The 19,586-nt window shown below is 43.2% G+C and overlaps 2 protein-coding genes and 2 non-coding genes across 5 annotated transcripts in view; 3 read left to right on the top strand and 1 right to left on the bottom strand.

Moving 5' to 3' along the window:
- Positions 1 to 5,759, bottom strand: part of Mgme1 (mitochondrial genome maintenance exonuclease 1) — a 9,414-nt gene extending 3,655 nt beyond the window's left edge. Inside the window, exons 1-3 of one of the 2 annotated variants that reach the window (XM_029473905.1) lie at positions 5,676 to 5,759; positions 4,194 to 4,763; positions 220 to 436 (exon numbers count right to left, since the gene is read on the bottom strand). In XM_029473905.1, the coding sequence (XP_029329765.1) occupies positions 220 to 436; positions 4,194 to 4,698 (722 nt within the window). In that variant the 5' untranslated portion in view covers positions 4,699 to 4,763; positions 5,676 to 5,759. Of the gene's footprint in view, positions 1 to 219; positions 437 to 4,193; positions 4,764 to 5,617 lie in introns of both variants that reach the window. The other variant, XM_021155833.2, reaches the window with a different exon arrangement.
- Positions 5,760 to 5,792: 33 nt separating this feature from the next.
- Positions 5,793 to 19,586, top strand: part of Snx5 (sorting nexin 5) — a 19,517-nt gene continuing 5,723 nt past the window's right edge. Inside the window, exons 1-7 of the mRNA XM_021152664.2 lie at positions 5,793 to 5,989; positions 6,230 to 6,312; positions 14,857 to 14,961; positions 16,107 to 16,217; positions 16,692 to 16,813; positions 17,915 to 18,038; positions 18,657 to 18,752. Coding sequence (XP_021008323.1) covers positions 6,262 to 6,312; positions 14,857 to 14,961; positions 16,107 to 16,217; positions 16,692 to 16,813; positions 17,915 to 18,038; positions 18,657 to 18,752 — 609 coding nt within the window. The 5' untranslated portion in view covers positions 5,793 to 5,989; positions 6,230 to 6,261. The remainder of the gene's footprint in view (positions 5,990 to 6,229; positions 6,313 to 14,856; positions 14,962 to 16,106; positions 16,218 to 16,691; positions 16,814 to 17,914; positions 18,039 to 18,656; positions 18,753 to 19,586) is intronic.
- On the top strand, positions 10,733 to 10,970 carry LOC115030531. The gene has a single exon (XR_003836114.1). It is a non-coding gene; the product is annotated as a small nucleolar RNA SNORD17 (small nucleolar RNA).
- Positions 15,228 to 15,362, top strand: LOC115030454. Its single transcript, XR_003836050.1, has one exon. It is a non-coding gene; the product is annotated as a small nucleolar RNA SNORA70 (small nucleolar RNA).

The raw sequence follows: 19,586 nt of genomic DNA, 5'->3' as shown, positions 1-19,586 counted from the left end.
ACTCTGTAGACCAGGCTGGCCTCGAACTCAGAAATCCGCCTGCCTCTGCCTCCCAAGTGCTGGGATTAAAGGCGTGCGCCACCACGCCCGGCTAAGGCCACAATTCCTTAAGCACATCTTGAAGCAGGAGTTGAGCGACAGCTGCCCCATAGACAATCCTGCCCCACCCATTCACCCACTGTGACGGAAGGAGGCACGGGTATTTACTGGGGTACTTACCGGTACTCAGCCACACAGTCCAGCAGCCCTACATACTTCAAGGCCTCATGTTGGACAGCACTCTCCAGAGCTTGCACACCACTGATTTCTGTCAGAATATGCTGGATGCTTTCGATGTAGCCACACTGGGGGTGCTCTTCTCCCCCTGTTAGGTTCTCCTGGGGTGACAGTATGCTTTCTAAGGCTTTATGGAACTGTTTGCCTTGTAAGAACACATCTAAAAAGAAATGGAGAAAAAAATAAAAACAGATCTAACCAAAACCAAACCAAAGCAGGATTTAAAATGAAATGTTACATATTACATATGATAGAAATAATTTAAATTATACAAAAATTATCTTTAAATGGAAAACCCTTAGATACAAAATTTCACCCTTTTTTTGTATTTGTAGGCAGGGTCTTGTTTGTATTATAGGCTGGCCTTGAACATGAGATTCTCTTTCTTAAGTCACATGTGCTGGTAAGTACAACTATGCCCAGCTATATTCAGTTTCCTGTGAAACTCAATAATATAATTTTTTTTTTGAGATGGCTCTCATTACGTAGTTCTGGCTGTTTTAGAACTACGTAGATTAGGCTGCTTTTGAACTTACAGAGCACTTTGCTTCCTGAGTGCTGGGATATAAAGGCATACACTACCACATCCTAGCTTATCTTTAAAAACATTCTTTTTGAAAGTTTAGAAGAAAAAGTATAGGACAGGAAGGTTGTAATTTTTAAAAAAATGTGTATTTTGTCTAAATGTATATCTGTGTACCACATGTGTGTGCCTGTTGCCCAAGTAGACTGGAAGATGACATCAGAGCTCCTGGGACTGGAGTAAAGATGGTTGTGAGCCACACGGGTACCGGGAATCCAACCTGGGTCCTCTGGGAGAGCAACAAATGCTCTAAACCCCCGAGCATCTCTCTAGTACCCAAGCTATAAATCTTGGCAGCTGTCTAGAGGGAGATGAGGAGGAAGAGGCACAAAGACATTCCTTTCTGAGAGAGCCATGAAGGTTTGACAAGCAGCCACATGCCAGAGTAAAAAAAAATCTAAAGTACCAGAAAAACAAAAACAAAAACGTACATAGGCTATGGTCAGAGTCCAAAACTGACAAAAAAAAAAAAAAAAAAAAAGGAAATGTATGCCTTCAGTCAGGACTCAGAAAGGTGTCAGACCTAACAGAGCCTCATGCTGCTCAATTATAACTATGTGTAGCTCTTGGGCTTCTGGGAAGGAAAAGTATTATTATTTCATTAAGGGGATAAATATTTCTTTCATCTCTTCGTGTAGTTAGGTGACTATACCTTCCTGAGGAGTGGTCTTTGAGGCAGGCTGACTGACCAGTTCAACTGGCTCAACTCTTAGTGTTTTGGGGTAGGTTGTAATGCTAGGTGTCCACCCACGCTGGAGGGAGATCATTCTCCTGAGAAGGAAATAACTCACTTCGGAGGCCTTACTGGGTCCCTGCTCAAGGCTGCAATAACAATGTCTGTGATGAACTCGCTTAACCAACTACAAGCCATCTCCTGAGGCCTCCTTACATTCTTTTACATTAAGAACAACATAAACATACTCAATAAAAGTGCTACACAGCCACTTGATCACTGGGGAAGGAGAGAGAAAGAGAGCAGTGTTAGGCTAGGGAGTGGCCTAGGTGCTTTCAAATAACTCAGCAAGATACTGACGGCAGCTCCTCCAGCAGCCTTGGCTGTCCTGTTAGTTTCCCCAAAGCACAAGCTCCCTGGCTTGTCTCCTAGCAGAGCAAGGCTAAGGTCAGGGAGCCCAGGCTTGCAGACAAACCCCCAGGAAAGAGGAAAACAATCTCATCCAAATGGGGCAATGTTAAACCATATTATGTTTGCCAAATTTACAAAGACTTGAAAGATCAGCTCTACATTCGCAAAAATTAAAATTGCTTCTGGGTTACATAGAATTCAAGTTAGGAGGGGAACTGTTCTACTCCTGTGTTCTTGGTCCTGCTGAAATTATCTGCATGTGAAAGGCTTAAAAGAAATGTAACCCTGCTGGAATTAAAATGTAAAGAGATGCCGTGTTAGCCACAGACTACTTAAAGAATCACAAGACAACCTTGTTAAAAACAGGAGGAAGCTGAGTAGCAGAGTACTTGCCTAGCATACACGAGGCTGAGTTTAACCACTGACACGATCAAATAATAAAAAAAGGACTGCACCCATTGCCATGCAGTTTAATTCCCAGCTACAGACCTCTCCTGGCTAGATTCTTCACATGTGTAACTACGAACATCTCGATTTGTGGACCCCGTGTACTCAGGAGCAGAGGCAGGCAGATCTCTGAGTTCGAGGCCATCCTGGTTTCTAGAGTTCCAGGACAGCCAGGGCAACAAAGGGAAACCCTGTCTCAAAAAACAAGCAAACAAACAAACAACCGAAAAGGAGAGCAGAGACTAGCTGAGTGGTTGTCACTACCCATCTTAGGAAGGCACTCAACCCAGCATGCAATCCTTGCCCCTCCCATCTGAAGAATGATATGAAGTTGTGAGTGCTTCTCAGCCTTCCTAACAGTGCAACCCCTGCATATAACTTAATACACCTCATGTTGTAGTGACCCCAACCATAAAATTATCTTCATTACTTCATAACTGTAACTTTGCAACTGTTATGAATCATAATGTAAATATCTGTGTTCTCCAGTGGTCTCAGGAGACCTGTGAAAGGGCTGTTGGACCCCTACGGGTTATGACCCATAGGTTGAAAACCACTGGTATAAAAGAAAGCCTTGGTCACTTTTGCCACATCCACACCTACATAATTAAATGCTTATACTTTTTCTGTGTTTTTTTCCTAAGATACCTGGAAAGAAGGACAATAATTTAAAAATAAAAGTGCTCATATGTCACCGGAGGTACATATTATATTCTTGGGGAAACAAAGGCTAAGGAATGTCTATATAAGCTCCAGTTTTGACCAAAGACATTTATATAATCCTTAGGAGACCAGCATTCTCTCACGCCAATGGTTTGCTTTCCCCTCCCCCACTCCAAGGGTCTCCTTATGTAGCCCAGATTGGCCTGAACATGTGACCTTACCTGAGCCTCCTATGTACAGGGACTAGAGGCATGAAGCACCATGTCTATTATTTTTTTTTAATCTACCCTTTTTTGTTTGATTTTCTCGAGACAGGGTCTCAGTATGTAGCTCTGGTTATCCTGGAATGCTCTATGTAGCCCAGGCTGACTCAACAGAGATCTGTCTATCTGCTTGAGTGCTGGAACTCAAACACTATACCTGTGTGTGTGCCACTATATCTGGCTTAAAAGGACTGCTTTAAGGACGCTATCCTCTTCACTTGTCTAATAAGTCAGGAGCTGATGCCTGCCTGCCAATATGACCAAAACACACTGTACCAGATTCTCTAAGAATTGGTAAAAATTTTTAAAAATAAGAGAGTTGAAGGCTGAAGGTTATTTAACCATTTCCTAGTTAAGAACATTTGATCAGTTCAATTTACCAAACTATAGGCGGGGATTGGGAGTTCTGGATTGTGGCTAGTCAATTGATGCTGATTAGTAGATCAATGGGTAATCATTAAATTCTGAGCAAGAAAAACTATTTAAAAACTAGACTTTTGGCAGGGCAGTGGTGGCGCACACCTTTAATTCCAGCACTTGGGAGGCAGAGGCAGGCAGATTTCTGAGTTCGAGGACAGCCAGGGCTACACAGAGAAACCCTGTCTTGAAAAACCAAAAAACAAACAAACAACCTAGACTTTTGTCAAGAGATGGAAAAGAATTGATAGGTTGTTTATAAATTATGCAAGTTTGTCAAATAATTTGATCTCTGTTATTTCCATTTCTTTAAGTGTGAACTACAGTTAATAGTATCTACGAAGATTAAGCAGATTAGCAGACATGAAATGCTATTTAGTGCTATTTGTAAGTACTTCCTCATCCTTTTGACAGGAATGCTCTATCTCCTAAAAACCATAACCAGAAGCAAGAGAATTACTTGAAGTATATTCTGCAAACCCGTCTTCTCCCAGCTCCAGAACCATCCGCTCTTTCCACCTCTCCAAAAAGAAGCTCTGTTCAGGTGGCATGGTCTGCTGAAGGATGCGGGTCACACTGGGTATCGAGTTTCTTTTCAAAGGGATCTTCAAAGGGCTTGAAGAAGCATTTGTGTGTGGTTTCCCGTTTCTCTCTTCATTGAAGATAGGAAAGCAGTGTTGTGGGACTCTGGCCTGCGGCTCCGGCTCTGCAGCCTTATGCTTACTCACTGGGCCATACAGTACATCGTCTTCCTTGAACAACGACTCTGGAGTCTGGGCCGGGCCTCTGGACAAGACAGAACGTACTAAACGAGAGTACTTCGCTTGGTCTACTGCTTCGTAAGAGTTCTTTTTCTTCTGGCTACACAAATAAGAGGAAGTGGAGAAACTCACAGGAGGGCTTGCTTTTACAGAAAATCTGTTTAACCTGCTAAGCAGCCTGCAGAAGGTCAGAGGCAGTTTCATTTTTAGACTTCGCCCCTCTAACTTTTCTCTAGTCTGTAAAGTTTAAAAGTGTTTTCTGTTCGTATCTGGAAAAAAAAAAGTGGTGTTAGGTTTAAGACATTTTCTATATTAAAACCATCAAATTGAAAAATCACACAAGAGCCGGGCGTGGTGGCGCACACCCTTAATCCCAGCACTTGGGAGGCAGAGGCAGGCAGATTTCTGAGTTAGAGGCCAGCCTGGTCTACAGAGTGAGTTCCAGGACAGCCAGGGCTATACAGAGAAACCCTGTCTCGAAAAACCAAAAAAAACCAAACCAAACCAAAACCAAGCCCCACAAGAACATTAAAAGTGCATACACTAAACTTTTGACGTTTCCAAAAAAAAAAAAAATCATTCCCAAGAAAGATTCATGAAAATCTTAAGTGGCTTTTGTTCAATGTTAATGTGTTGGCCGTTTCGGATATGACACCTTTAATCTGAATAAATGTGACAAGGCCTGGAGGCATAGACCAGGAAACTTAGTTAATTGGGAGGCTGAGGCAGTATGAATTTGAGACTTTGGGTTAGCTTGGCTTTGTTTCTAGAAACAAAACAACTACAATCTGCCCCCACCCCCAACCAAATTTACAAGTCTTAATTAACAGTTAAACACCTACATCTACATACCAAACTCTTTACTAAATATTCTGTATGGGCATCTCTCATCTATTCCTCACTCCGCCCTTTAAAAAGTGGGTGCTACCATGACCTCGTGGTACAGATTCGGGACATGTCGCAGGCGGGTCTGCACAGCCCATCCACGTTAATTCCAGAAAATGATCTCTGCAGGTGTGTCCCATGGCTGCGACAGGACAAGCGTGGCCCTTCGTGCCCGAGTTTGGACAGGGAAGAGAGTATTTAAATAGAAGGTCGGTCAGCAGCAGGGTTCTAGCTGTACCTGAGATGCCACCACGCTGTAACACCCAGCCCGCAAACAACCCTCTCCGGACCCGTACTTTCATCGGTCCCGCGCTTTCCCAAAGCGAGGCGGCCCCAGCATGCACTGCGGCGTTCCCGTCGCACCCGAGAGGTGCCGTCCCCGCCACGCCCCCGGAGCAGAAGCGCGGGCGCCGTCAAGCCGCGCGTTGTCGCGCTCACGAGATCTCGCGCACGTCACCGCCCCTCGCCATCTTGGACTCTGGCTGGGCCATAAATTGCCCGGGCCGCGGTGCGCGTCCTTTCTCGAGGCGTGCCTCGCCGGCGGAGGGTTCGGAGCCCGCGTCCCCGTCGCGGCCCTCCGGTGCTGGTGTCCGCGTGGCGCGGAGCGAGGGTAGGCTCCCCGCGTTGCTTCTTTGCCCGGCTCCAAGATGGACGGCCGCGGGGACGGGGGAGGCCGCACTGGGGGAGCACGTGGCGTGCCGCTCGCTGGCCCGCGCCCGGGGCTGCTGGGATGGTGGCGGAGTCCCGCGGCCTCCAGCCGCCGTCCGGCAGGGAGGCCGGCGGAGGCGGGGCCGCGGCCGCCCCTGAAAGGCGCCCTGGCGGCGGCCCAGCCTCTTCTTTCCTCGCACAGCCACACGGCCCCTGCTCGAGGCCCGCGTCGCCATGGCCGCGGTTCCCGAGTTGCTGGAGCAGCAGGAGGAGGACCGCAGCAAGGTGAGATCCCTTCCTCGCTCGCTACCTGGGCTGGAGGTCCTCGCCAGCCTCCTTGGGCTGGGTGGATCTTCTCTGGGGCTCGGACCCCCCAGCAAGACCCGGAGGTTTTCCCCCAACCACCCCTTTAGAGATGGCTTTCCAGCGGGCTGTCTCTGCACCCTCATTCTCTGACCAGGGAAACCCAGACAAGTGGGACCCCACTTCTTGAGCTCTTGGTGGGAAGCTGACCGACGCTTTGCCAGTCATTCGACTGAGGCTAATGCTCTGAAGCCCTTGGAGCGTGTTTTTTTTTTTTTTTTTTTTTTTTTGGCTCCTAAAACTCAAATCGACTACTTGGTAACTGGAAAGTAGATCGCAGTTTCGTTTGCTATTTCTATCTCCTTTTAAGAAAATGGCCTTTTCGTTTAAAATAGTGGGGAAATTTCTAACGAGAATTTGTATGTAGCATGATTTTTGCAACTTGGGAAAGCTAAATGTGTCCTCGTGGGAGTTGTAATTTTTAGTAAATCCTGTGTGTTGATGTAACCCTCGGGCTGCAAGTATCTTGAGGACTAATGCAATAAACGTGGATTGTTTTACTGGCAATTAAGGATTCTACTTTTATTGGCTCTTTAAACTTGAATTTTCCACCGCATAGGTAGGTTATGAGTCAGTTTTGTGGACAAAATCGTCAGTAATAAGGGAGCTCTTAGATTTTAATAAGAGCTGAATTAAGATTTTTTTTTAAGTATCTTTGAATGGGCAAACTTTTTATCTAGTAAGTAAATACCGGTCTCTGGAGCACCAACCAGTTGGATTGTTCCAACAAGGGTGTTGTATTGAAATAGAGCTTTGTGCGAGGTGTTTTATTTCTTTTACATTAGAAGAATTAGTTTTTCTCCCCATACATAGTAGGTACTAGGGGCAGGAGAAGCCCTGGTGGCCCTTTTTTTCCTCCCTTTTTGGTACGGAGCAGAATCATTTATGTAAAATGACTTGATTGTCTAACTGCTAATAAAATTTAAAAAAAAAATGAGTTCACCATCACTCTGATCAGCAAAATTGGAGATGATTACAGTGGAGAAAATGACAACTTTTGCTTTCTCTTGAGTTAAAGAAATGTTGAGGTAAATGACTGGTTTTAGTACATGGTTTCATTTGTGTTATCTGATCTGTACTAGACTGGCAGATCACATCTAGATGGTAGAAGTCATTTGAAGGGAATTTGGCAAGTGTCAAAGAACTGGAGTTCAACTTGGGCAAATTTGTCAGTTAATATATTTTGCAATTTTATTTAAATGCTCAGCTTGGAATTTCTATCAAAATGGGATTCTCGAAGTTGCTCTAGTGACTAGATTAAAATCTAATGATTCTTCAGATGAGAATGAAATTCTGGGATTCCCTCTATCCCTGAGCTAGTGCTGAGGAGTTTGAATGCTAGTAAAGTTCTTTGGCAAGGTAAGGAGGCCTGAAAGGAGGAGAGAAGTCTGATATCCAGACATTTTGATTATTGTAAAGTCTTTACCCCAAGGTCTTCTCTCCTTAAGATGACTTTAGGGTAGAATTGCATACTGTCTTAGTCAGGGTTTCTATTCCTGCACAAACGTCATGACCAAGAAGCAAGTTGGGGAGGAAAGGGTTTATTCGAAATACACTTCCATGCTGCTGTTCATCAGCAAAGGAAGTCAGGACTGGAACTCAGACAGGTCAGGGAGCAGGAGCTGATACAGAGGCCATGGAGGGATGTTCTTTACTGGCTTGCCTCCCCTGGCTTGCTCAGCCTACTCTCTTATAGAACCTAAGACTACCAGCCCAGGGATGGTCCCTCCCACAAGGGGCCTTTCCCCCTTGATCACTAATTGAGAAAATGCCTTACAGTTGGATCTCATGGAGGCATTTCCTCAACTGAAGCTCCTTTCTCTGTGATAACTCCAGCTGTGTCAAGTTGACACAAAAATAGCCAGTACACATACCATATGTGTCTTACATAGAAAGCCTGTGCACTGTCAGCTCCTTTAATTTGGTTTAGTTTTCCTTTAGTGTGGTAGACAGAGGTAGAGATTTACCAAGTCTAGCTGGGGTACATGTGTAGGTAGGGTCTCCCTGCATAGATTAGGTTGAGCATTATCTCAAATTGTGTGTCTTGGGGTTTTTGATATTAGTCTAATGAGTCTAGTTTAGGGTGAATCAGTGTAAAAACTTTGTTTTGTGTTGGTGTTCTGATTGTCCCTGGATTTTCTTTTCTTTCTTCAGTTTGAAAAGCTTGAAATGTTTTGACTAGATGGATCAAGTGGTGTTGCATACTGTAAACTCAGCATTTGGAAGGCAGATACTGGTGGGGTTCTGGAGACCAGAATGGTAGTGTGTTCCAGAACAGCCAGTGAGAGACTGTCTCAAAAAGAAAATTCTGAAATTAAATTTTCTAAAAGTTGAGCCTATTTTAGCACTTGCAAGGTCTACATAACTCTTTCTATTCTACAGCCCTTAATCTAGGAATTCTCCTTTTGTGTTAGAGGGCTAAGGAGGGCTTGTTAGTCTAACGTGATTCAGAACCTGAATTCAGTCCTCAGTGACTATAGTAATATGACTTATAACTTTCACTAGGGGGTTACATGGATTTAGTGAAGGATATTTGTTCAGACTTAGTGACATTTATAAATGTAGCTGCTGCTGTTTCTCTAGATACTTCCATTAACAGTATAGACAACAGCCTTGAACTTTGATCAGTACTCTATGTAGCAACTCTAAATTTATCTTTTTGTGTGTGCAGTGAGGTTTTGCACTGTAGTCATATGACTCAGGAAGTGTGGCTTCTCAAAGCTGCCCACGCCTTAGTTCTGGATCAGCAACTTGCACATGATGTCTTGGTGTCCATTTGTGAATGCTTGAGCAAGTTATGATGTATTCAGTGTTTGGCTGCAGAAAGTAGCCTGCCCACTTAGAGGATTTTCTGGGTTTGATTTACTATGATCTAAGTGAGATCATAGAGATCTAATTTGAGATTTTTGTAAGTGACAGGCTTTCTAGCAAACCTGAGCACTTTCTTTTTTGAGAGCCTGTCCTTTCCATACTAGACCACTAACAGTTTTGCTCTAGGTGACAGTAGCCACCATTGTCAAATGTTCTTTGCACTAAACACATTTACCCTTAGTTGAATCTTGGGGTTTAACCAGCCTTTGAATATGGTGTGGTGGGTGGGGTGAGATTTGCTTGCAAGGGTTTAAATTTGTGATTAATAGTTTGTGAAAGGAAGTAACATGCTACATTAAGCTTGAACATTGAGCATCTTTGTCCCTGTCCAGATATTATGAGGAACTTTGTCAAAAGATATGAAGGGTGAGTTTCTTCAAGTTCTGTGCATTTAATGTAGCTGTTAAAACAACAGTACAGCTGTCTTTGGGTGATGTGGTAGGTTTTGAGTTTGGGAACCTTGAGTTCCTTTTGTTAAAGCTACTCACCTAGGAATGGATTAATGACCTGGCAGTGGTGGGCGCATGCCTTTAATCCCAGCGCTTGGGAGGCAGAGGCAGCGGATTTCTGAGTTCGAGGCCAGCCTGGTCTACAGAGTAAGTTCAAGGACAGCAAGGGCTATACAGAGAAACCCTGTCTCGGAAAACCAAAAAGAAAAAAGAAATGGATTAATGATTGGTTTAAAGTCTGAGTTAAACTTGATGAGTGTGGCTGCCCTGCAACCCTAGTATACTAAGGATATACTGCACATGGCTGCCTAGTAGAATAGTAGCACTTCTCCCCCCTTCTAAAATTGAGTTGTTTGAACATTGTGTTGTGTTATCAACCTGTTGCTTGAGCAGTTGAGGACAGTTTATGGATAGCAACCTGAGTGTCTTCAAAAAGTAAGTATTCAAAGATAATGTGATTACAATCTTGTGATTATCTCAGGTTTTTGAGAAGACAGTTTTCATTCTTTGGGATCAGAAGGGATCATCAGGACAGTTGTAAGCTTAAGTAATATCTAGATTGGAAACATTTTCTTTTTGTTCTGATTTTCCTAAAATGACTTTGTTGCCAACACATTACCACCTCTTGGTTTTTGTTTTCATTTTTAAGTTTGTGTTGATACTTTTGGGAGTTTGTCTTCTCCCATGTGGGTCCTGGGGATCTAATCAGGCTTGGCCACAAGTGCCTTCTTGCTGGCCCAAACACCTATTTGCTTTTTTAAAAGATTGTGTGTGAGTGCTCTATCTGCATGTACATCTTCATGCCGGAAGACGGCATCAAAACTCACTAGTGAGGGCTGAACTGGGGGGGGGGGGCTCTGGAGGAGAAACTCCCCCACCCCCAGCACCTTTTTTTCTGGTAAGCTATTGAAGGTCTTAAAGGGGGAAATGGGATATTTTGCAATTATTTGAAAATAGTCCAGATAGCTAAGAATTTCTTGATTAAGGCAGCAATTCAGCATAGTACCTGGGCTTGCAGCCGTGTGAAATGATGATTCTGTTTATCCATTCGCTGAGTACGCTGCTCTGACCTTCTTCCCAGTCTCGGTTCCTGTTCTGGGAGCTTGGGGCTGAGTAGCCGCCAGCCCTGCTCTCTGCAGTGTTCTATTGTGGATTGCTTGTGTGCTGGCTGGCTACTACTGGTAAGAATGGCTAGTGTCAGCAGGGATGGCTCCTCTCTGGGTTCCATCTCACCAAGATGAGTGGTGCAAATCTGATCACTTCCTGCAGCCCTTCTAGTTCCTTGTTCGTAGGTTATTTTTTTACATTTATTTATTGTGAGTTTGCACCTTCCACTTGTTGAGCCATTTAAAGGGAGAGTTGGTATAGTGCTTGTGGGTGGATACCTCAGTTGCTTGTTAGGTTTTAGTAACACAGACGTTGCCCAAGAATACATACAGATGAATTTAAGTTTGGTTATCTTTGGAATAGGAGTAAACAATAGGACTGATAATTTGATTTAATACTAACATTTGAATTTATTTAAAGAGCAGAGGTTATGGTAGTAGAATTTCTCATAGGACTATTCCTAAGTATATGTGTTTCATAACTGTCATGTAGGTCTTTCATATCTGAGTACTTCCTTTAGAGAAAGAAAATCTGACTTATGAGGTGTCTGCTTCTTAAGAAGAAAGATCATGCCGGGCAGTGGTGGCGCACACCTTTAATCCCAGCACTTGGGAGGCAGAGGCAGGCGGATTTCTGAGTTAAAGGCCAGCCTGGTCTACAAAGTGAGTTCCAGGACAACCAGGGCTACACAGAGAAACCCTGTCTTGAAAAACCAAAAAAAAAAAGAAACCCTGTCTCAAAAAAACCAAAAAAAAAAAAGAAGAAAGATCACTTATAGATAACTTGGTTTCTTAACTCTCCCTGGCAAAGATGTTGGTTTCTTAGGCAGTAAAGGACTCCTTGGAGTGAACAGAATAACTGAAGGGAAGGCTCTTTGTTAATATGTGCTAGGTAAGCATATTTTCTACATTAGGAATAAGAAATGGAAAAAAGTCATTGAGATAGAAACAACTACTTTTTCTTTGAAGTGACCAAATAGAAATAATAGGGACTGCCATTTTATACGTGTTCCCCTGCTCCCACCAGGGTTTCTCTCGGGCACTTGTCCTGGAACTTGTCCTGTAGACCAGGCTGGCCCCAAACTCCAGAAATCTGCCTGTCTTCCTGGGTGCTGGGATTAAAGGAATGCCACCACTGCCCCGCTCTGTATGGCTTAACACTGTAAAATGGGACTAGGTGACCAATGCACTTTGACTATATGGCACTAGTCTAAAGCAGAACTTGTAAGAACTGTGACAGTGTAAGCAGTTCCTGTGTCTTAGTTTTGGTGTTCCTGTGTTTTGAGGTTTTGAAATCATACCTTTTAAAACATTTTGTCTACTTGGTCCTGGCTGGCCTCATTCCTGGTCTTCTGCCACACAGCCTCTTTAAGTGTTGAGGTTTTAGACATAGGTTGTGTGTGTTCCTGCATGCCCCTTTTGCACAAAGTTTTAAAGTTACTTTCTCAAGAAACAATGATTAATTAAAAGCCAGCCTGGTTTATGTAGCAAGTATAGAGGCCTTCCTCAAAACATAATCAGCAATCCTAAACCCCTCACTGTGAGGTAATAGCCAGCCAGTTACTCCGTGTGCTTCAAGACTCAAGGAAAGGGGCTGACTCAGCCTGGAAAACAGTGCTTGCTGCTCTTTGATAATCTAGCAGTTAAGTTTCCATCACCCACACCAATAGCTCATGCCTTTGACACCAGCTCCAGGGATCTGATCTGGCCTCAGCAACAAAAGGACATATGCATGATACTAAAATTATTCTTTAAAAGATTTATGGCTATCTGAGCCGGCAGTATTCTCCAGAGTCTAAAAAACAAAAAAACCTCAACACCAGGCATGAGAAGCTTGTTTCAAACCTTTGAGGGGTTAGTTAGGGTGGTCCAAGACTCCTAGAGACATTATAGACTATTGGCATTGCTCTTGGTTGCTCTAGAGGTGGAAGGTAAATTTGTACTACTGCTGAAGATACCATGCCCTTCAGACACTGGGCCCAGAGGTCTCCTTCACTGGAAATGACCGGTAAGACCTTTGAGGACAAGCTTTCATGGTACCCTGCAAGTTTCCAAAGGAGGAGAGCAGTCAATATCCCTACTTGGTCATGAATTCCCTGGAGAAGGAAACAGTGCTTGCTAACTGAAAACCTACACAGGAATAGTGAAGTCATGAATCTGAGGAAAACCTACAACTGATACTTAACTACATTCTAAATATTTGTTCTTATATATATAACCACAGGTATGTGTAGCTCTCACCCCTCATGCAATAGATAAAAATCATAACCAAACTGCAGAGGTTTGGAGGCCAATCACAGCTGTATCTGCAATACAGCTAAGGCTCAGGGGGATGTTACAGATGGGGGGGGGGCAGCAAGACTGTAAGAGCCAGCAAAATAGTGTGCTGTGGTATTGTGTCTTCTAGACCTATGAAATTTCACTAACATATCTGCCTAAACATGATCTGAACAATGCTAAGTGGGTGAGGGAATTTTGGGAGGCCTCAACCCTCCACAAAGCACAAAGAAGTTCAGGCAACTAAGGAGTGCTGAGAGTAGAATAGAAGTCTCCTCTTGGGAGGGAAACACCAACTGGTTATCCAATACCAAATAGCCCCGTACACATACAAGGAACTCGGATAGAGCTTCCTGGGCTGGAGGTCAAGAGCAAGTTGTATTTAGGGGGGTACTGTAGCAGTAATGAAAGGAGTGGCTGGGAATTTGAAGAATAAGATGTATATAGGAGTGTTTGGAGGAAGGGCAGAGGGGTATAATTGTATCATAACTTTAAGAGATGTGTGAGTGAAAGTAGGTGGCAGGAAGGCTACCATCCTTTTATCCTTGGGCCTGGTTTATTTAGCAAATTCTATGGCTTTGGACTACTGGGTGTTGGTTTTGCTGGTTAAGCATAAACAGGAATGCTGAAGTTTTAATCCTACTTGGTGATTCCAGGATAAGGATATAAGTGCTGACTTAGAAATTGTAACATTACACAACTTTTTACTGCTGGATGCAGATATAAGTGGTAGAGGGTATCTACCCTTTTGTGGTCAGTGTGAGTTAAGGATGAGGAAATAAAAAGCTAGGCTAGGTGGTGCATGCCTTTGATCCCAGTGCTCAAATGGCTGAGGCAGGTGGATCAAGGACAAGGTTCAAGGACAGCCAAGACTGTTTGTTACAAGAGAAGCCCTGCCTAGTAAAACAAAACAAAAAACTAATAAGGAAATGGGTATTCATAAAAAATATGGACATTATTGCTGAATTCTAGAAAATGCAGTCTAGATGGCTAACATTTCTTTTATTTTTTTTAAAGATTTATTTATTATGTGTAAGTACACTGTAGCTGTCTTCAGATACCCCAGAAGAGGGCATCAGATCTCATTACGAGATGGTTGTGAGCCATCCTGTGGTTACTGAGATTTGTTGGAAGAGCAAGTCGGTGCTCTTAACCACTGAGCCATCTCTCCAGCCCAATGCTAACATTTCTAAAGCCTGACTTTTGGCTTTATTCCTATCCTAAGAGTCTGACTGTAACAGGAAAGATAGAGTGGCCAGTTTGTCTTTGCAGTTTGTATGTTAGTTTTTAAAGGCTGTGTCTACTTAACACTAACTTACAGAAGGAAGGCTACTTACCATAAATGTCAGAAGTAATAAGCAAAATTGTAATTAAAGAATCCCTTGACCTTCCGGCTTTCAAATATGGCCAGCCTCTTGATATTCTCTGGTTATTGAAAAAAAAAAACTCATGTTTTATAGGTAGGCTTATGGTTCTGTATTGGTCGTATATGTATAGCTATTTTGGTGTGCATGTTATTTAGCTACAGGTTGTCTGCAGGGATTTTGTGTGTTTGGTTTTTGAAGACTTCTAGCTCTGACTGACCTTGAACTCTCAGATCTTTGCTGGGACTAAAGGCACCTGTTAGACCTTTTAGATCTTTGAATGGTTTGGCCTGTGACCAGCCCGCCATGGGTCACATCATTGAAGAACACTTGCTGGCTTGCCCTCTCCTGGTGAGAAATGATTTCTGAATATGTAGCTAATATTAAAATGTATTTCAGTTGAGATCTGTGTCTGTGGACCTGAATGTTGACCCATCGCTTCAGATCGACATACCTGATGCACTCAGTGAGAGAGATAAGGTCAAGTTTACAGTGCACACCAAGGTGAGTGACAATAAATGACTGCTAGTGTTGGATACATTTTCAGAAGGGTGTGGGAAGATTTCTTAACCTGAAATGGTCACTTTTTAGGGGCAATATGGCAAACTGCTGAGAACATGTCTTGCTTGAGTCTCCATATATGTTGTGCTTCAGTTCCCTTCTGCTGGGATGGAGCCCTCAGCAGGCAAATGTGCAGCCACAGTCAACTTCCATGGTTTTGCTTTTCATTTGCACATGAGGTAAATCACTGGCATGAAAAGGAAGCCAATGTGCAGCTAATTAAGCCGACCAAGCCCCTTTTCCCCATGGGACTTTGGTGTGCAATAGTTGCAAACAGCAGCCTCCTTGGTGTGTATGTAGCCTATTGTCTATATGGGTTACCTCAAGGGACCTTGGAGACATTTTCTGGCAGTTGGTAATCAAGCCTCTGATCACAATGCTGGCCCTGATCTAGGCTCCAGACAGGGATGCTTGGTGCCTTTGGGAAGCCCCAGGGCACCGTGGCCAAGGTTCACATTGGCCAGGTCATCATGTACATCCAAACCAAGTTGCAGAATAAGGAACAGGTGATGGAGATTGCGGCTCTGCGCAGAGCCAACTTCAAGTTCCCTGGCAGCCAGAAGATCCACATCTCAAAGAAGTGGGGCTTCAATCACCAAGTTTAATGCAGAGAAGTTGCTGAGAAGCTGCTCATTCCTGATGGCTGTGGTGTCAATATATCCCCAATCATGGTCCTCTGGACAAGTGGAGAGTCCTGCATTCCTGAAGGCTTCCACAGTGCTCTCCTATACCCTATTAAATCATGTTCAATAATAAATCTTGCATCAAGTTCGGGGGGAAAAGAAAAAAGAAAAGGAAGCCAAGGATAATTTCCAGAATTATTACTGTAGAAACATTGTACTTGCTGTTCTGTTTTTATAAACTGGGGGAGGTTCGGTCTCAAACTTGTCTGTTACTAGTATAATCTTTCATATACAGCAAGCTTCAAAAGGCCTTGGGAAAAGAATTTCCTAGAGATGAGGATGTCTAAGCTGCCTAGGTTAGTGGCTTTAGATCATATATTGCTATACTCTTTGAGTCTTGTTGATTGTGTAATGTTCCCATAGTGCAATCTAGGAAATTTAAAGCCATTTTGTATGTCTTTACAGACCACACTGCCCACTTTTCAGAGCCCAGAGTTTTCTGTTACAAGGCAACATGAAGACTTTGTGTGGCTGCATGACACTCTTACTGAAACAACGGATTATGCTGGGCTTATTGTGAGTTCATTTTAGAAAATAAATAAGCTTTTTTTTTTTTTTTAACCTTTTTGTATAAAGAGACCATATATTTTGCTATGGTTTGAATTAAGTATATGTGTCTATGTGAAGGTGAGTGTGGCTGCCTGCAGGTCAGATCCCCTGGAGATGGAATTCACAGTGATTGTAAGCACAAGGATGCTATGAACTGAGCATAACTGTCTCCTTCACACCCATCCTAGGCACCAGTAGAATTGATTTCTAGGAAATTTCAGTAGTTGGAGCATAGAGAAAAATTCCTCAGCGAAACTCAAGTGAAGGAGACAGTTGGCAGAGCTCTTGGCTAGTTTGTCCCCCCCCACCCCCAGGGTTTCTCTGTGCAGCCCCGGCTGTCCTGGAACTCACTCTGTAGACCAGGCTGGCCTTGAACTTAGAAATCCACCTGCCTCTGCCTCCCAAGTGCTGGTACTCACAGAATCCTTGCCTCTGCTACAGATCCCTCCTGCTCCTACAAAGCCAGACTTTGATGGCCCTCGAGAGAAGATGCAGAAACTGGGAGAAGGGGAAGGATCTATGACAAAAGAAGAGTTTGCCAAGATGAAGCAAGAACTGGAAGCGTAAGTAATTTTCTTGAGCTCTCCCTTATGAGAAATATATTCAGAAGAAATGAGTGGAAAACCTGATATTAAAAGTGTAACCTCCAGGCAGTGGTGGCACATGCCTTAGGAGACAAAGACAGATGGATTTCTGAGTTTGAGGCCAGCCACGGCTACACAGAGAGAGAAAGAGACCCTGTCTCAGACTCCCCCCCACCCCCCCCCAAAAAAAATTTTGTTGCCTAGTGCTGGTTTCTAAAACTACATTTTGTAGAATTTGACATGTTGGTGATGTGCTTCTAGAACTTTGTTGCTGGATTGTACCATATGCTGTTTACAAAGTGTTCTGAATGGACCACACGGATGACTTAAGAGGGGGCACACAATCACAAATTACAGCGTCTTAAACATTGTACAAAAACATTCAGCTACTTATGAGACAAAACAACATGGTATAGTGCTATTCAAATGTCTGAAAGGTTAGGAGGAAATAGTATACACATTGTCTCCTTAAACTTTGTTTATAGATGGAATTTTTTAAGTGTGTATATGTCAGAGAGCAAGAGCAGTGCCCCTTGGATTTCTTTAACCTGACTCGAGCCCTCCCACTATTGTCAGCTGTTATCAGCTACCTCTTTTAGAGGCTGATCAGGCCTGCACTAACAGTGTGCTCATATCCCTGAGAATGAAAGAGGCTTTTTTCTTTTTAAAATTTTAAAAACAATTTATTTATGTGAGTTGTCTTCAGACACACCAAAAGAGGGCATTGGGTCCCGTTACAGATTGAACTCAGGACCTCTGGAAGAGCAGTCAGTACTCTCTCCAGCCCCATGGCTTCATTCCTTTAAAGAGGAAGATCTTGCCCTTGCTGATAGAAACAGTAATTACATGTAGGCTTGGGGGGGGTGTCTCTCAGTTATAGTGGCACTTTTTTTCCTTCATTGGTTCATTCCACAGTTAACATTATTTAATTACCAAGTTGAATTACAGTGTTTAGATCTCATCTAGTTGTATTGCTTTTCCTAGTGACCTGAGCAGTAGAGTGGAGTTAAATAAGGAAATGAGCTGTATTGGGCAGGAATTGAGCAATGCAAGCTGAATTCTTTGCATATGTCTTTTCAGTGAGTATCTCGCTGTCTTTAAGAAGACTGTGTCCTCCCATGAAGTCTTTCTTCAGCGGCTTTCTTCTCACCCTGTTCTCAGTAAAGACCGCAACTTTCATGTTTTCTTGGAATATGATCAGGATGTAAGGCAATTTTTCTATTTTCATGGTTGAAAACAATACTAGTTTCTTGTTTGCAATTACTATTTAAAAATTGGTGGAGAGAACACTTTCTCTTCCTCTTTAGATCCATTAGAGTTCACTTTCAATTGAAACAATTGATGAAAGAACATTGACACCCCCACCCCAAACTAATTTTCTTCCTTCTGTTTAATTTGTTGGAAGGAATGGAAATATATATTATGTACCTTTATTTCAGGGTTTCGGTTCTTTTCTTAAACATGCCTTTTCATATATGAAGCAAGCCCTGACTTCTACAAACCCTTAACCTAAGCATATTTCTGTGAGTTGGAGGCCAGTCTACATAATGAGTTCTAGGACAGCTAGGGCTACATGATGAGACACTGCAAAGCAGTAGCTCTTCAGAGAATTGGAAAAACCTCTGGGACTTGGTGCCACCATGATTCAGTGTCGACCTAGCCGTTGGAAATATTATCTGTATTTAGCTACTTAATTTTAGACTTCCTGATTGAAGGCTGGGTTAAAGTACCTCGTGTATTCATGATAGTAAAAATGTTACTTGTGTGATTACTCAACTAAAAGATGCTAACAGAAACCGATGTTGGAATTTCCTTCCTTTAGCTAAGTGTTAGACGGAAGAATACCAAGGAGATGTTTGGAGGCTTTTTTAAAAGTGTGGTGAAGAGCGCTGATGAGGTCCTTTTTTCTGGAGTTAAGGTAAGGTGTGGGCAGTTTCAGAAAACTCCTGATTTCCTGGGAATGGGCAGGTTTTCTTCCAGGGGGAGTAAACAGGTGTTACAAGTCTTAGGAAATGGTTGCTTTTCTCTGCTTCCACTTTGTCAAGGCAGGGCTTCCCTGTAGCTCCTGGAATGACTTTTTTTTTTAATAGATAGAGTGGCCTTGAACTCCAGCTTCACCTGCCTCTGCCTAGAATGTGCTGGGATCAAATACACAGCAAATTTAACTTTCAGTTCTGTCCTGAATATTTTTTTAAGATTTATTTATGTATATGAGTACACTGTAGCTGTCTTCAGGCACACCAGAAGGGGGCATCAGATCTCATTACAGATGGTTGTGAGCCACCATGTGGTTGCTAGGATTTGAACTCAGGACCTTCAGAAGAGCAGTCTTACACGCTGAGCCATCTCACCAGGCCCTGTCCTGAATACTTTGATAAGGAATATTTTTTTGTCGGTTGGGGGTGGTCCTTGAGTCTCTTTGTTTTTAAGGATGTAGGTTGCATATTTGTAGAAAAGAAAAGCATGGTTTCATAGGGCTAAGAGTTATACTGAAGAATTGTTTTTTAGATTGTGTTAAGATTGAAGTTAATATTGTCTGCTTGGCTTTTATTGAAGAATGGGCAGAGCTGTTCTAGCAGATAATGAGAAAAAAGGCCCTTGCTCACTTAATTCAATGCCTTCCTGGTTCTTTGTAAATAATGGTAGCCGGGCGTGGTGGCGCACGCCTTTAATCCCAGTACTCGGGAGGCAGAGGCAGGCGGATTTCTGAGTTCGAGGCCAGCCTGGTCTACAAAGTGAGTTCCAGGACAGC

Source organism: Mus caroli, chromosome 2 (assembly GCF_900094665.2).
Source record: "Mus caroli chromosome 2, CAROLI_EIJ_v1.1, whole genome shotgun sequence".
Taxonomy (NCBI): Eukaryota; Metazoa; Chordata; class Mammalia; order Rodentia; family Muridae; genus Mus; species Mus caroli.
Note: the sequence above shows the minus strand (reverse complement) of the source record. Positions and strands in the feature narration are given on the sequence as shown.